The 18,409-nt window shown below is 37.7% G+C and overlaps 1 protein-coding gene across 1 annotated transcript in view; it reads left to right on the top strand.

The window, feature by feature from the left end:
* The window catches only part of CCDC88C (coiled-coil domain containing 88C), a 229,549-nt gene that overhangs the window by 92,676 nt on the left and 118,464 nt on the right, over positions 1-18,409 (top strand). Inside the window, exon 4 of the mRNA XM_031952347.1 lies at positions 7,406-7,475. Coding sequence (XP_031808207.1) covers positions 7,406-7,475 — 70 coding nt within the window. The remainder of the gene's footprint in view (positions 1-7,405; positions 7,476-18,409) is intronic.

Consider the following 18,409-nt stretch of genomic DNA (forward strand, 5'->3'; position numbering starts at 1 on the left):
CAGCAGAAACTTTTTAGAAAAGGATTAATTTATCAGATATTCCTAAGGAAAACTGTAACTCTTAGTTGGGCTAGAGCACTCAGCCAAATTTTGTATTTTAGGCTCTTGAATCTTAGGGAACTGTATTCTGTAAAGAATTACTGGGTGGGTATGAAATAGGTTTTTTTCCCCCCATTTCTCTTCCCCTTTTATCATTACTAAGGACTTTCTATTCCCTCCTCCCCCACTTTCCAAGCTCCTCTGACGGGTCAGGAAGACCCTCTAAGGTCCCTATTTTGCGTTTTACTTTCAGTTAGTTATGGTTGATTACCTGTGGGGATTATGCTATAAAATATCGTGTGTGCTTCTGAATATTAGACAGAAAATACAGGGTTCTCTCCCCCTCTCCCCGTCATTTTATATACAGTCTCTTCTCTTTGTAATCCTTTGTAAAGGGAACTTAGATATTTCAAGAAGGAAAAGGCTAGGGGCCAGAAGACTAGCCTTTAGGCCCCTCTCCTAGGCGCTCCCACCCTGCAGAGAAGAGTCAATGGGAGCCCTGCAAACTTTTGGCAGTCTTCTGGGTCTTGCGACTAAGTCCACAATGGATCTGTGGGTTAGACAAAAAACAACAGGAATTTTTTATCCATTCTTGCTTCAGGACTTTGAAAATACAGTTCTCTTGCTTACCCCAGCCCCCCCCCCCTTCCTTGTTTAAAGGAACGCTAAGGGGTTGGGGGCATTGAAGTCAGGGTGTTACAAAGCCCGTGGGCAGCTTGTTTGGTGGGAAACCCCACAACATAACTTGTGTTACACCTTTCTGAGACTGCCAAATTTTGGTTGAGCCCTCTGCCCGGGGGAAAATGTGTAAGAGAACTTTGGGATTGTGACTCAGCGAAATGTTGGCCTTGAGTTTTAAGTGCCTGTGGCAGTCCGGGACTTGGTTAAGGGGCTGATTGTGGAAGATTGTGTCTGATTTCTAATGTAGGGGGTGGGGATGGGGAGAAAAACAGAGAGAGAAAAGGGGGAGGAGTCGGAGTCTGTGTGTGTGAGTGAATGAGTGAGGGAGAGAGACAGAGACAGAGACAGAAAGACAGAGAGAGACAGACAGAGACAAAGAGACACACACAGAGACAGAAAGACAGACATACAGAGAGAGATAGAGACAGAGACACACACACACACACACACAGACAAAGAGACACACAGGGAGAGGGAGAGAGAGGGAGGGAGAGAGAGAGGGAGGGAGGAAGGGAGGGAGGGAGAGAGAGGGAGGGAGGGAGGGAGAGAGAGAGAGAGAGAGAGCGAGAGAGAGAGAGAGAGAGAGAGAGAGAGAGCGCGAGCGCGCGAGCGCGCAGAGCTGAGAGGGAGAGCTGTTGCCCTAACAATCGTTTTCTGTTTGGCCATCCAGGCCCTGGGCACTGGGCTCCTGCTCTAAAGAGCAGTCTCTACCCTGGATAGACGTTGTCCAAGCCTGTCAGAAATCTCCTCACGTTCCTCTCAGCCCTATAACTGGCTCCATCAGTCACCAGTGTTTCCCAGAGGTCCGAGCTGGTGAATGGCTTTTTGGAGAGAGTTTACATGATGATGGCACAGAGGGAAAGTGTTCAGTCTGATTGAAATTCAGCCTCCCTCTGCTTTGGTTGAATTTAGGGGTTGGGGGCATCGGAGGAGGGTGGGGAGGAAGGAAAAACAGAAGTATCTGATTGTTCATAGAGGGTCTGCCTCCTTTATGAGTTTTGTGGCATTCTTGATGGTTTACCTATTATTGAATACCTGGAACGCATTCCCTCTGAAACGCTGCCAGATCTCTAAGTTCCTTCAAGGCCCTCCTTAGCTGCTAGCTTCCCTGAATGAATGAGTACATGAATAAATGAGTTAAAGACAAAGTATGGCTATGGGCCGGGCACTGTGTTAATTGTCAGAGATACCTACTCTTGAGGAATTAACATTCTTCTTGGGGAAAGCAAGAAATAGAGGAGAGCCCAGGGGCAGGCTGGTGATTGTGAGGGGGTGTGTGTGTGTGTGGCTGCTGGACAGATGGCAAGGCTGTGAGTGGCTTAGAGTACCCCAGTATGTCAAAGGGGTAGTGCCCGGGGTTTGGAGGATGCAGCAGCAAGACAGATAATAAAGCTAGTCGTCCTCCATATAACTAGAAGGACTCCCTGGGGGCCAGCCATATCCACTCTGCTAGGAAGTATGGGAGTAGGTTGGAGGTCCAGTATCCCCTTGGGTACTTAAGGTTTTAGGATTGTCAGAGTGGAGGCTCCAGGTTCCTTCTGATGGGGTTGGAGGTAGTGAGGTATCAGCATCCAGCCAAGAAAAGAAAGGGGAAAGAGATTGCCCAGAAGATTGGGAGATGGCTTCAATACCTGGTAGATTCTTGGGAAGCCTTTCCTGATACCCTTTAGGTGACCTTCAATCTTTGCAAATTATCTATGATTTAGTTATTAATATATACTGTATCCCCAAAGTGAATTGTAAGCGCTTTGAAAAGAGTCACTGTTTTTAGTTTTGTTTTTTTATTCTTAGTATAAACATAGCAAATCTTTAATTTATGATTGTCAAGTTGAAATGAATTTCATCTGTTAAAAACTGATCAAAGTGCAGGTTAATCTGAGGATAGCATTAATTCATCAACTATTGGGTTTAAAGCAGAAGTCTATAAATAGCTCTTGGTGGTTTTTTAGCAAATAAGTCTAAATATCCCTATTATTTGAAGATTGGTCAGCATAAATTTTATACATTCAGATACCATATGTACCTCCTAAAGGAAGAAAGAAATGATTCAGAATGTTCTAAATGTGACTGGGAGCAGAGGTGGAGGATTCCTGAGTAATATCTCAGATTTCTCTTCCTAACAATGATTTGCTTGCGTTTACCATAATGATAATCATTTTATATTTATATAGTGACATTAGGCTTTACCAAATGTTTACATACATTTTATCTTATTTAAGCCTCACAATACGTATTTAGTAATTGGTGCAAGTATCATTATTCCCATTTCATAGGTGAGGAAATTGAAATTTAAGAGAAGTCAAAGAATTATGGACCTCAGAAATGGACTAGACAAACCTTGTGATTTTAAAACTGAGGAAATTGAGATCCAGAGAAGTTAGTCATAGGGTCACAGGCATCACAGTAAGTAGTAGTCAGAATTTGAACCCTGGGCTTTCTGACTCAGAATTCAGCAAAAGGAATTGTTAAGAGTCATAAAGCTAGTTAATGTCTAAAGCAGGTATTTCTGACTCCCAAGTCCAGCACTCTTCTAACATGTAATCTTGATAGTATCCATGTCTCTTCTCCAAGATTTGGCTGCAGGATGACAAATTTTTTTTTGGCTGTAACAATTCTTCAGTAGAAGGGATTGGTATGATTGTGAATTGGAGATATGACTCTGATATTGAAGAGAGAATATCCCTACTAGTAAAATCACAGATAATTGAAAGATTGAAATAATAGTTCATATTTTAGTCATTTTTAAGGCTTCCATGTGTTTTCCTTTTCATCCATTAACAGACATTTATTAAGCATCAACTATGTTCCAAGTAACATATGAATGTCATATCATAAAGACAAAAATTGGAATAATGCTTTTCCTCAGATAGCATACTTGGATGTCAACTCAGAACAACATCGTCAGGTAGTTAGTATAAGCTTTTATTCACTCATTAATAATAAAGATGTAAATTACTTTATAAAACTTGAAATGTAATAGAAATATTAAATCAAAAAGATTAGAAATATTAGAATATTAATTTTCTGTAGAAATATTAGTTATTATTATTCCTATTATTTTACATAAGATCCTTGATTAAGAGCTAAAGGAAGTTTAGAGGTCATTTATTTCATTTTACTGTTGAATAGCTGAGACTCAGAGAAAACATGACCTCATCAAGATCAGGGAATGCCAGATTTTTGGACAGGATTTTCTAAACAGATGGATGGAAAGATGTTGTCAATATTGTTTATCTAGATTTTAGAGAAAATATCTCATAGTACTTTTACATAAGAGATATGGAGTAGACCATAATGCAGTCAAATGGGTTAAAAATGGTTTGAATAGTGGGACTCAGTTTCAACTCTAATTACAGCTAGATAGGAAGTGCCCAATGGTGTGCCTCACTTGTATTTGGTGCTGTACTCCTTGTATGACTTTGAATGGTAAAGATGCCTTGCTCATCAAATTTGCAGATACCAGTGGTGTCCAGGATGGGTAGCTAACAGATTGCATGATGAGAAGTCAGGATCCAGAAAGATTTTAATAGACTAAAGCATTTGGGCAGAACCTAATATAATGAAATACTGAGGTTCAAAAAAGTCATGTTCACAAGAATGAGTCTGAAATGGTTAGAATTTCTGAAAAAGATCTCTGGTGGTTTAGTGGATAGCAAACCCAACATGATAACAGTAGTCAAAAAATCTAATATCATCTTGGGTTGCATTAAGAGAGGCATAGTTTCTTTTTTTTTTTAATATTAGCTTTTTATTTTCAAAATATATGCAAAGATAGTGTTCAACATTAACCCTTGCAAAATCTTTGTTTGAAATTCTTCTTCTTCCTTTTCTTCCTCCCCCCCTCCCGGAGACAGCAAGTAATTCGGTCTAGGTTAAATATGTGCATTTCTACTAAACATATTTCTACCTTTATCATGCTCCGATCAAAAAGGGAAAAAATGAGAAAGAAAAAGCAATCAAACAATAACAAAAAGGTGAAAATACTATGTTGTGATCCACATTCAGTCCCTATGGGCTTCTTTTCCTCCATTACAAGTCTTTTGGAACTGGTCCGAATCATCTCATTGTTGAAGAGGGTCACGTCCATCAGAATTGATCATTGTGTAGTTTTGTTGTTGCCGTGTATAATGATCTCCTGGCCCTGCTCGTTTCACTCAGTATCAGTTCATGTAAGTCTCTTCAGATCTCTCTGAAATCATCCTGTTGGTCATTTCTTACCGAACAATAATATTCCATAACATTCATATACCACAATTTATTCAACCATTCTCCAATTGATGGGCATCCACTCAGTTTTCAGTTTCTGGCCACTACAAACAGGGCTGCCACAAACATTCGTGCACATACAGGTCCCTTTCCCTTCTTTAGTATCTCTTTGGGATATAAACCCAGTAGTAGCACTGCTGGATCAAAGGTTATACACAGTTTGATAACTTTTTGAGCATAGTTCCAAATTGTTCTCCAGAATGGTTGGATGTATTCACAATTCCATCAACAATATATCAGTGTCCCAGTTTCCCCACATCCCTTCCAACATTTATCATTATCTTTTCCTGTCATTCTAGTCAATCTGAGAGATGTGAAGTGGTACCTCAGAGTTGTCGTAATTTGCATGTAAGAGGCATAGTTTCCAGGAATAAGTAGGCGCACTCTCTACACTCTACCCTGGTTAACCACTTCTGATTGTGCTCTGTTCTGGGCTCCACCGTTTTAAGGAAAGCACTGATAATCTAGAGAGTGCCCAAGAAGGGGAGCCGAGGACAAGGAATAATGCTGAGGTCATGAGGTACAGAATTAGTTGATTCAGGACACTTGCTTCTCAATCTCATGACCTTGGTGGGTGTATCTCACAGACCACCATGCACTGCATGGGGACCTGGCCTTAGAGTCTGCAATATTACTTTTCTTTTTCTTCTATGCTACAGCAGAATTGTGAGGATCGAATAAGATAATATGTGTAAAATGAAGTTGTTAGTCTTTATTATATAGTTCACTTGGGTATTTCCACTGCAGATTGAATGTGTAGTCTGTGGTATCTTTCTTCCTGCTAAGTCAAAGAGAAATATAAGAATGATTTGAGATTTATCTGATTCTTCAGGTTTTCCATAGGGTGGCTGGCCCATCATGCCCCATTTGTTGCTATATTCATCACTCCTTTTTCCTTTTCTTCAGGGCTAAGACTGATTAACAGGCAATGTGATTATTGGTTTATCTAAAAATTTCGAATATCTGTATCACAATTTTTCTCCTTTAGCACATTTTGTGGTTATTTAAGTTTTATAAATGGGACACACCTTTCTCTACACACTAAGGCTGCCTTGAAAGTTGTGATTTTAAAAAATTATTGAGTACGGTCTTCACTAAATACTAGTGAAGTTTGACATTAAAAAGAATCCCAGGATGAACTTATTTTATATGGTAGCTCTCCTTCTATTTAGACAAACCTCTAATTATATAGAAAGATATTTGGAGAAGAGGCCACTGGATTTGGTCAAAGAACTTGGGTTTAAATTTTTACTTAATATTTGTGTGACTTAGGGCAGTAATCCTGTAACTTTTCTGGGCCTGAATTTCCTTTTACATAAAGTGACAGGTTTAGATGATCTCTATCCAGTTCTAGTTCTTTCAGTCCTCTATATTTTGTTCCTACATTAGATTTGTTTTTTTTAATTTAATTTTTCAACATTGATCCGTTCATAGCAAATTTTCCCCTTCCCTCCCCCCCACCCCTTCCCTAGATAGCAAGTAATCTAATATATGTTATACATGTTAAAATATATGTTAGTTTATATACTTTAACATATTTAATATATATGGGTCTGCCTGCCATCTAGGGGAGGGGGTGGGGGGAAGAAGGGGAAAAATCGAAAAAGAGGGTTTTGCAAGGGTCAGTGCTAAAAAATTACCCATGCATATATCTTGTAAATAAAAAGCTATAATAAAAAAGAGAAAGAAAAAAATATGTTAGTTCCAACTACATTAGATTTGCTTAAAGCTAGAGAGACCTGTATAAGAAAAGAGGAAAAAAAATTTCATTGAAGACTCAATAAATATTTTGCATGGAAAGCCTGCATGAACTGAACCTATGTTTTACTTTTAGCCTTTAAATCTTGGACAGAAAAATGCTTGCATTTTCCTTTATAGTGAGTTTAGGTGCCTACCCACTTAAACTGCTAGAATTTCCCCAGCATCCAGAGAGTGAAAAGACTTATTCAACACACCCTTTGAGATATGGCTGATAGCCTTCTCAACAAGAGAGAAGGGAGGTAGAAAGAGAGAATTTAGAACTCAAAATTTTAAAAAAACAATTGTTAAAATTTTTTTACATGTAATGGGAAAAATAAAATATTAAAATATTTGAAAAATAGTACTTAAAAAAGTACTTAAAAGAAATTACTGCTAGACAGTACCAGGACCTCCTTCCAAGGGTACTCATAATAAGGGTTCAGAATGTATCCAATTTCCCCAAGCATAGTACTTAAGATAGGGAATAGATTAGCTGTGATTTATATGCATTCTAGAGAAGTCGGTGCTCTTTGAACTTAACAATTTGCAATGTTTCTCATTTGGGACTTGCCCCACATGACCTATTTTAGGTGGTCTTCCATCCTGAACTGCTTCGTTGTACATGAAATAAAATCTCTCTAAACTTTGCTTTCTGTCCCCCCCCCCCTCTTTTTTTCAGGAAGTCCTCCAGCAGCTGATTGTAATGAACTTACCCAATGTTTTGATGATTGGCAAAGACCCCCTGTCTGGTAAGTATGCTCATTCATTTCCCGGTGCTGTCAGTTCCACAGGCAAAGGGCTGCTGGGTTGGCTCCAGTACATGTGGATTTCCATGGTCTCCAAATTTAAAGTGATAGGTTTATTATTGAGGACATTAAGACTAGAGCACATTTCCCATATAAGGATAAATCACTTTCTGCTTTCCATCAAGCTGTTTGGGGCAGGAGACAAGGTATTCTTCAGCTCTGAGATCCTTTGATCTGAACACCTGGCTAGCATTTTGTCTTACCTTTACTCAAAGAAGGGCTTGTCTGTATCTCCCAAATAAAATGTGTGGGCAGATTAATCAATAGTGGAGTGGATGTCATGTATACATTCATTTATAAAAATGCATCAAGCACCTATCCTATGCATTAGTGTCCCGAAATTAAGCAGCAGTCCTTCCATAAAATTAATATAAATGGAATAAGGTTCTGTTGCCTGGAGCCCAACACAGTAGGACCTTGTTAAAATAGCTGTGGATGGATTGATGGATAAGCAGGGCTAAGACCTTTGTCTTCTGAAATCCATTTGTTCCTGTTGCCATTGTACTTTATAGGTGGGTGGTGGACATAAGCTTTCAGTTCCAGAGAGATCGGGTTACCACACTGTAACCCTTTCCTTCTCCCCTTGATACTTCATTTTCTCATCTTTTAACTGCGCTAGTAATATCACATTTATTATTTACTTCCTTATCTGGGAAGCCAGCATGCATTTGGTCCCCCCAAGGGAAGGGAAGGGAAGGTAGCCAGCATTCATTAAGCCCCTACTATGTGCTGTGGACTGTGCTAAATGTTAGATATTTTTGAACCTCACAACAGCTCTGGAAGGGAAGTGCAATTTTTATCCCCTTTACACAGGTGAGGAAACAGAGGTTAAGTGGCTTGCCTAGGATCACATAGCTAGCATCTGAAGTAGGAGTTAAGCTCCTGTCTTCCTGATTCCACCACTCTGTGCCCCAAGGTGTGCTGGAACATCTGATCCCCCTCCTAGTAGTTAGTTAGTCCTATGTAATTAGTCTCATTGCCTTAGGGTGAGGGTCAAATGGGAATATACATATAAGGCACTTTGCAGACTTTAAAAGTACTACCTAAATGTCTGCTCTTGTAATTGTTATTCCTGTGTTCTGAGCAACAAGTAGGCAAGTAGGAAAATCAGCTAAGTCCAAGTCAGTAGGAAATGAGGAAATACAAGACGTCATTTGAAAATGTTTTTAAGGCTAGAAGCTGGAAACTGAGTGGCTGCCCATCAATTGGAGAATGGTTGGGTAAATTGTGATATATGAATGTTATGGAATATTATTGCTCTGTAAGAAATGACCAGCAAGATGAATACAGAGAAGCTTGGAGAGAATTACATGAACTGATGCTAAGTGAAATGAGCAGAACCAAGAGATCATTATATACGTCAACAACGATACTGTATGAAGATGTAATTTGATGGAAGCGGATTTCTTTGACAAAGAGACCTAATTCAGTTTCAATTGATCAATGATGGACAGAAGCAGCTACACCCAAAGAAAAAAAAACACTGGGAAATGAATGTAAACTGTTTGCATTTTTGTTTTTCTTCCTGGGTTATTTCTACCTTCTGAATCCAATTCTCCCTGTGCAACAAGAAAACTGTTTGGATCTGCACACATACATTGTATCTAGGATATACTAGGACATATTCAACATATATAGGACTGCTTGCCATCTAGGGGAGGGGGTGGAGGGTGGGAGGGAAAAATCGGAACAGAAGTGAGTACAAGGGATAATGTTGTAAAAAAAAAAATTACCCAGGCATGGATTCTGTCAATAAAAAGTTACTATAATAAAAAAAGGAAAAAAAAAAAAAAGAAAATGTTTTTAAGCAGTTTCCATTTACCAAGACACTGTACTAGGGGTAGGTATGCAAAGACCAAAACCTCTCCCCTAAAACCCCCAAATCCTTGCCCTTGAAGAGCTTACCTCCGTGAGGAGCAGGGTCTCAGATGCTAATAATACAGATAACTAAGAAAGGAAAAATGGCAACTATCTGAAGTAATGAGGGAGTGCTTCCAAGAGGAAGAGCTAGACTTGAGAAAAGAAAGGAATTCAAATGAGGCAATATTTGTAGGTGCTTAGCATAGTGCCTGGCACATAGTAGGTGCTATATTCTCTTCCCTTCCCTTCCCTTATTCAAAGCATTGATTACCTATTTGGACCTCTAGGGATACGAGGTCCAGCAGAGCTATTCTCTGATGGCACAGAGACAGAGAGGTTTAGCGAGCAGAAATATATTTTCCCTCTTCCCACCTGCTGCACCTAACTTCCATCTCCGTTTAATTTGGGAAAAATCTGAATGCTACCCTCTGGAGCTGTGTATCTTCATTTTTTGTCTTTGAATCTCCAGTGCCCAGCTCAGTATCTGACAAATATGTTGTAGGTGTTTAATGCAATGTTTTGTATTAATTAATTGACAAGGAAACAACACACACCTATGGATGACAGAGGAAGAAAATAAACTATTTTATTTTAAACTATTCACCATGGGATAATATCTTTTTTAAAAAAAAAATTGATGAAATTAAGGGGTGGGAGGAATGCACTGGGAGAAAGGGAAAGGGAGAGGTAGAATGGTGCACATTATCTGCCATTAAAAAAAAAAAGAGAGACAAGAAAAAGATTTTAGGAGAGGGTAAGTGAATGAATTGACTCAAATAGCAAATAACATACTTATTTGTGGTCAGTAGCAAAACACTTTTGAGAAAGGATAGGGTGAAAGGAAAGAGAATAAATGGGGGGGGGGGAATAAAATTAGCAATAGCAATTGTAAAAAAAATTGAAGCAATTTTCTCTGATGGAATATTATTTTTCTCTGGAAAATGATAAGCAGGATGTTCTCAGGGGAAAAAAATCCCAGAAAGTCCTCCATGAACAAAGTGAAATATACTGTATACAAAGTAACAACAATGTTCTGGATGACAAGTTGTAAATGACTTTTTTTATTCTCAGTAGTACAGTCATCAACACCTACAATGAAGGATTTAGGATGAAAAATTCTGTCCATATCTACAGGAGGAATTGATTATGTCAATACAGATTGAAGTATTCTCATTCTCTCTCTCTCTCTCTCTCTCTCTCTCTCTCTCTCTCTCTCTCTCTCTCTCCCCCTCCCTCCCTCCCTCTCTCTCTTCTCTTTCTCTTCTCTCTCTCCTCTCTCTCTTTATTTTTAACTTAATTTTTCTTGAGGGTTTTTATTTTCGTTAGAGCTGGAGAGATCGATGTTTTTTTTTTTTGTTTTTTTTTTTTTGCAACTTGATTTTTATAGAAATGTTTTGTATAATTTCACATGTGGTTTCTTAATTGCGGATGGGGATAAGGGAGAGAACCTAAAACTCAGAAATCTTAAAAAAAACTCTTTAGGACATAACTGGGAAAATAGTAAATAAATAAACAAATGAAATATTCACTCTGGATTGAAATCCTACCTTTTCAGTTTTAAAATCCCAGGAATGTTTTGGAACATCCTGCCTGATAGTGCAATGCTGGAGAAACTGAGGCAAGATAGAGATTAGAGATTTTTTAATATTTTATGTGAAAGGGAGAGATTGTGCTGGGACCAAATGGATCCAGGACTGAATAAGACTATCATCTCCAAGAGTCCAGCAGTTAATGTGTGTTTCCCATGAAATAAATATATATATATATATATATATATATATATACACACACACACACACATACATACACATGTGGCTCCAAGCCACCGTGGTAGACTGAGGCAGGAGTGGAGTCAGAGCACTGAAGGTGGGAACAGACTATCAATCTGGTTCTGACAGGGTAGGGGGTGAGGACCATAAATTCTTGATGACTTAGGAGGAGTTAGGAGCCAGGAAGTCTGAACTCCCCCTTATTTTGAGTTTACACATTTACAATTTATAACCTTAGAGTAACTAGCTCTAAGTTATATCAGTCCTAATGATCAGGAGGGGTGTTGCAACCAGAGGGATTGAAACAGAACAATTCAAAGATCTGAGGCAGGACAATTCAGGGAAATTGAGGCAGGACAATTAGGGAAACTGAGTCATGACAATAAAAGGGAACTGTGGCACAACAATAGATCTTGATATCTGAAGATGGAAGGATCTTAAAGATTTTTTTAATCTACTATCCCATTTATTTTATTTTTTCTTAAATTCAGTTTTATTCTATTTTCAGTTGTAAATTATACTTCAGGAAGAACAGAGCACATTATAAATATGTATAGTTATACAAAACAAATTTCCACATTAGTTGAGTAAGAAAGAAAGGAAGTAAGAGAAAGAAGAAAAGAAAATATGCTTTGATCTGTACCAAGTCTGTCTTTTTTCTGTTTGGAGGTTCATCATGAATAATTTGGAATTGTAATTGGTCATTGCAACCTCCTCATTTTAAAGAGGACTCCCATAGAGTTGAAGAAAGTTGGCTAAAGCCACAAAGTTATTAAGAAACCCAGGATTTGGACTAAATCCAGTTTTCTTTCTGTTCTACCCCGCCTTTGTCCCAGTCCTTTGGGTTAAGTCAGCATTAGGGATCCACTTTTATTTCTGTTCTGTACCTGGCCGACCAGCAGTCAATTTTTAGCATATTCAGAGAAACAGATTTTCTTAGGCTCAGACCCAGCTGGATCGTAAACACGGTGTAGCAGGAAACTCCATTTGAATCACTGGGGACATTGACCTTTTCTGTTCCTAGTAGTAAACACCTCTAGTAAATGCTCCTTGTTAAAATCCTTAAGAAGTGAGATCCTTTTTCACCAATCAGCTTTTCTGACTTTGCTTCCCTGTTTTGTTTCACAACTCTCCTGAGGAGAGACTTTGAAATATGAAATGCAGATTTTCTCCTCTTAAATTCCACCCTTACTGTGGGTACTGAATGTGGATCACAACATAGTATATTCACCTTTTTTTTGTTGTTGTGGTTTGCTTCCTTTTTTTTTCTTTCTCATTTTCCCCCCTTTTGATCTGATTTTTCATGTGCAGCTTGATAAATATGGAAATATGTTTAGAAGAATTTTTAACCTATATGGGATTACTTGCTGTCTAAGAGAAGTGTGAGGAGAAGGGATGGAAAAAATTTGGAACATGAGCTTTTGCAAGGGTGAATGTTGAAACTCTCTTTGCATGTATTTTGAAAATAAAAAGTTATTATTAAATTCTGCTCTTCTGATTTTCCCGTTCTCATGTTAGACTTCATTAAGAGAGAACAGGACTTGAATGAAGGAGGCCCTGCTGACCTGCAGGTCACTCCCCATTGGTGTTTGGGGCTCAGTATTTTAAGTAAGACATTAACAAACATTAGACTGGACTCAGAGGGTCCTGGTGAAGACTGCTGAAAGAACTTGAGACCAGACTATACAAAGATCAGCTGAAGAATTAAGAATTTTTCACCATGAGAAGACTTGGGTAGGGACAAGGGACTGTTATTGCTATCGGCATGTATTTTGAAGAGGGTCTAGATTTGGAGTTCAGGAGGTCTGAAAGAAAGAACAATACACAGAGCTTGTAGAGTCAGAGCTCGTCTCTTGGTAAGGGAATACTGCAGTTATTGTCATTGGGAATTGGATTGGATGGTCTCAGGAGGCATTCGAGTAGAGATCAAATGACCGCTCAGGAGTGTTTTAGCAGAGTTTATGTTCAAGTACAGGCTAATAATAATGAATAATAATAGTGGTTGTCTAGTCATTTTCATTTGTTTCTAATTCTTTGTGGCCCCATTTGGGATTTTCTTGGCAAAGATATTGTTCCTTTTCTAATGCATTTTACAGATCAAAAAAACCAAGACAAATAGGGGTGACTTGCACAGAGCTAATAAGGATCTGGGGCCAGATTTTAACTTAGAAAGTTGAATCTTCCTGACTCTAGACCAGGTATTCTATCCAATGGCCAAGATATATATATATATATATATATATATATATATATATATATATATATATATATATATGTATGTATAATGCATTGTGCTATGCATTTTATAATTATTTTCTCATTTGATTCTGAGGACAATATTGGATAGGTAGGTGCTATTATTCCCATTTTACAGATGAGAAAACTAAGGTGAGATTAAATGTTCAGCCAGTAAGTGTTTGAGAAATGATTTTAACTTAAGTTTTCTGACTTTGGGCCTGGTGTGCTCTCCAGTGCAGCACCTATTCTTTGACATTCCTTCCAGCCATGATACTCTATGATTCTGTGAGAATAGTCGACAATCTTTACCATTTGGCAATCCTTCCTAGAATGAGTGACTCAGGAAGTTCTCCTTGCCTAGTATGAATGGCAAGTACCTTTGTCTAATTTAGGCTGCAGGTTATATCTCTTAAAATTCATCAGTGCCCACTTAGACTATGGCATTTCCTCTATGAGAAGAGATGATGTTTATTTTCCATTGCAGCTGTGATCTTGGCTAAGATGAAAATGCCATTTTCACAAATCGTCTATACATCATGGGGGAGCCCTTTTGCCATTTTCTTCTACCTGCTCCCTGCTCCTAATTGGAAAGGACTTTTACAGTTCGTTTTCTGATTCCATTCTTTTTTTAAAGTTACCAGATAAATACACCTTAGATTGAATCCCCTATGCTTTTTTTGTCCTCAAATTTTCTTCTCTGTAAATTTAGGGGATTGGAGCAGAGGAAGGTTTCTAAGCTTTTTCTGTGGGGATCTTTGGCAATCTGGTGAAGTCCCTTCTCAGAATAATGTTTTAAATTACATGAAATGAAATACAGAGCATAAGTTCCAAAGGAAACCAATTATATTGACATAGAATTGTCAATTTTTTTTTAATTTTATAGATGCCAGGCTAAAAACTCCAGGACTAAAACTTTTTGAGATACCATTCTGACTTATGTCCTGTAAGTTGGGCATAGTACATTTACTTAAAAATCTTTAAAATCCCCATCTCATTCAGTCATGGTGGCAATATATCTGTGAGTCCTATTATTAGGGGAGGCTGAGACTGGTAGATTGCTAGAGTTTGGGAATTCTAAACTGTATTAGGGTTAAAGCTGATCAAGCTGGCAGAGATTAGGCTTACTGATGGTTCCTGAACCATGTCTCCCCCCAAAAATCATTTGAAAGAATTGGAAATAGGTAAGACTGGATGGAGAGATGTGATTTAAAGGAGTAAACATAGCTTTCTTGTAATATTTGAAAAGGTGTCATGCGGTCATTAGCTACCCCTATATTTCTTTTTTTATTTACAAGATATATGCATGGGTAATTTTTTCAGCAATGACCCTTGCAAAACCTTTTTTTCCAATTTTTCCCCTCCTTCCCCCTACCCCCTCCTCCAGATGGCAGGTAGACTAATACATGTTAAATATGTTAAAATATATGTTAAATACAATATATGTTATATTTATGTTATATATACGTTATATTTCTCTTTTTTAAAAACCATTAAGTTATACACGAACTGATGCTGAGTGCAATGAGCAGGACCAGGAGATCATTATATACTTCAACAACAATACTATATGATGACCAGTTCTGATGGACCAGGCCATCCTCAGCAATGAGATCAACCGAATCATTTCCAATGGAGCAGTAATGAACTGAACCAGCTATGCCCAGAGAAAGAACTCTGGGTAATGACTAAAAACCATTACATTGAATTCCCAATCCCTATATTTATGCCCACCTGCATTTTTGATTTCCTTCACAAGCTAATTGTACAATATGTCAGAGTCTGATTCTTTTTGTACAACAAAATAATGGTTTGGTCATGTGTACTTATTGTGTATCTAATTTATATTTTAATATATTTAACATCTACTGGTTATCCTGCCATCTGGGGGAGGGGGTGGGGGGTAAGAGGTGAAAAATTGGAACAAGAGGTTTGGCAGTTGTTAATGCTGTAAAGTTACCCATGCATATATCCTGTAAATAAAAGGCTATTAAATAAAAATTAAAAAAAAAAAAAAACTTGGTTCAAAGATAAAAAAAAAAAACCATTAAGTTAGGGGCAGCTAGGTGGTACAGTAGATAGAGTACCAGCCCTAAAGTCAGTCCTGAGTTCAAATTTGACCTCAGACAACACCTCTAGCTGTGTGATCCTGGGCAAGTCACTTAACCCCAACTGCCTCAGCAAAAAAACAAATTTAAAAAAAACAACACACAAAAAACATTAAGTTGCTTTTAAATTATTTTAATTTTTATTTAATTGCCCATTAAAGTTAATTTAACATAGTTATCTTGGCCCTAATTTTTTTTATTTGCTTACACAATGGTGTCACCCACATTAGGAATCATATAGGTAGTGCTGAAGGTATGATAGAAATAATTTATAGCAAAATAATTAAGAAAGTGAATTGTCAGTTTTGTTTCTGACCAAGAAAATTTTTTACTAGAAAAATCTCATCTGTAAATTGAGGGGTGTTAGATTCCTAACATTTTATTTTCTTTGGATGGTAAATGAATGGTACGGTATCATTTCCAAGAATAGGAATGGACCTGACCCAAGTCATCTTGCCGGTCTTTCCACCTTTAGGCAGGGCTATATTTAAGCCATGTTAATAGATAAGCATCTATCTTACTTTGAAAGATTTTCATCGAAGATCATTTCATGCCCTTCCATTTGTTCAATTTACCGTCAGCAGATTTTCCTATAGGTATAAATCTCTTAACTAGTTAATGATATTTCCTATTTTTGTCATCCTAGTTCAAGGGCAACTCATTGTTATTTTATGTATAAATCCTCTGTATTTTTAAAATGTGATTTACAAGTCTTTCTCTGGTCTTTTCATCTTGAGTTTCTTTCAATACCCTGTTTACTTTGTATCGTCTTTGTGGTTTCCACCCCCTGAATACCCCACAAGTTTTGCTTCTTTTCTCTTGTTCAGTAGAGATCGACTGATAAAAACTTATTCACTGCTGAGCTTGATGTGGGATTTACCTCCTTGTCTGCTTTTATTTCTGCATGTTTACATTTTTATGTCCAGTATCATATTTGCTTTTTAAACTTTACATTCCTGTCCTCCTTGGTCTGAATTCAGTTTTCTTTTATATTCTCGCATAATGTGTAACCTGTTTTATAGTCAAGGGATGTGTGTACCCTTACACTCTAGGACCTTAGGGATGAACTTTTGCCTTATCTTGCCAGAAAAAGGCCTTTTAGTTATATTCCTGCCACTTTTAAAATCCTAAAATCTGCTCTCTACCCCTCCCACACTAGCTACCCTTTTCTTTCCTTGGGTAGTTATAAACTCCTTAAGGGCAGACATTTGTTTTATTTGAATTTACACTTTTATGCTTATCAGATGCTAAGCATACACTTTATGGTTAGCCTAGTAATAAGCTTTCATCAGTGTGTTTTCCCTCCCCCCCTTTCTGCTTCTCTCCTCTCTCCCTCCCCTTTCCTCTCTTTCTCTGTCTCTCTGGTTCTGTCTTTTTCCTCTACCCCCCTTCCCTCCCTCTTCTGTTCCTTCCCTCACTGTTCCCTCTTTCTCCTGTTTCTTTAACTCTTCTCCCCATCTCTCCTCTCTGTCTGTCTGTCTGTCTGTCTCTCTCTCTCTCTCTGTATCCATCTCTCTCTCATCTCTGTCTCTGTCTCTCTCTTTTGCTATCTCTCCATCTCTTTGTCTCTGCCTCCCTGTCTCTCTCTGAGTCATAAATGAGGTTATTAGGTAGGAACCAAATACAACTGAACAACAGCATCTATCCATCCATCTATCTGAATGGCATATTTTGTTTCTACTCATTTTTCCTTATCACTTAAAAACTGAACAAATATTTTTCCTTGAATTTTTTATTTATATTGTTTGTCTTCATGTACCCTACATTTTCCAACATATCCTATTCCCCCCTGCCAAAACAATCACTTATAACAAAAAAGTTATAAGAAAAGGAGGGGAAAAAAGGGTTGAGCAGAATTAACAAATCAATAATTAACAATCATTTCTACCAGGAAGGAGATGGAAGAAGACATCCTTATACCTCTTTATTGGGGTTAAATGTTGAAATATTGTCACAATTTTGCAGCACTCAGTTTCCATTGTTTTGTTGAAGTTGTGTATTTTATTTTTCTTGTTTTGCTTCATTTTGTATCAGTTCATGTAATTCTTCCCATGTTTCTTTATGTTTCTTCTTTCTTTTCTTTTTTTCTTTCTTTTTTTTTTTTTTTTTTTTTGAGGCAATCAGGGTTAAATGACTTGTCCAGGGTCACCTAGCTAGTAAGTGTCAGAGTCCATTTGAACTGAGATCCTCCTGACTCCATTGTATTACTTAGCTACTTCCCATATTTATTATTTCTCATACCATAGTTATATTTAATTGCACTCATGTACTTCAAAGAGTTTAGCTATTCACCAATTGAGGAACATTTACTTTATTTCTATTTTATTGTCATTACAAAAAATGCTCCTATAAATATTGGGGCATTTATGGGCCCTTTTTTGTTGTCATTGATCTTCATGGAGCTATATGCCTGGTAATGGAATCTCTGGGTTAGAAGGTTTGGCCAATTTAGTCACTTTCTTTACAAAATTCCAAAATAGAACAAGCATAATTTTTTCATTCTTCTTGTTCATTGATAAAAATGTCAAGCGTCAGTGAACCAGTTTTACTTACGTCCAGGCCGCTGATCATTTATTCATGTTAATCTTTCTGACTACTGTATTCCAGCCAACTTTATTTGATTTTTGGGAAAGGAGAAGGCATTTCAATCTTAAGCAAGGATATGAAGAAAAAATATTTGGAAGGAGGAAAGCTCAAAACATTTGCTGGATAGAATTTTGTATTCTTTGTTGCATATTTTCAAGATAAGGTGAAAAATATTTTATATTTCGCAGCCTTTCCAAGATTACCCAATTGATGAGTGGCCTGGACACAATGGAATTGGCAGCATTGTGGGTTTTTGTTTTTGTTTTGTTTTGTTATCAAGGCAATCAGGATCACACAACTAGTGTCATGTGTCTGAGGC

The sequence above is a fragment of the Sarcophilus harrisii genome, chromosome 2 (assembly GCF_902635505.1).
Source record: "Sarcophilus harrisii chromosome 2, mSarHar1.11, whole genome shotgun sequence".
NCBI classification, from domain to species: Eukaryota; Metazoa; Chordata; class Mammalia; order Dasyuromorphia; family Dasyuridae; genus Sarcophilus; species Sarcophilus harrisii.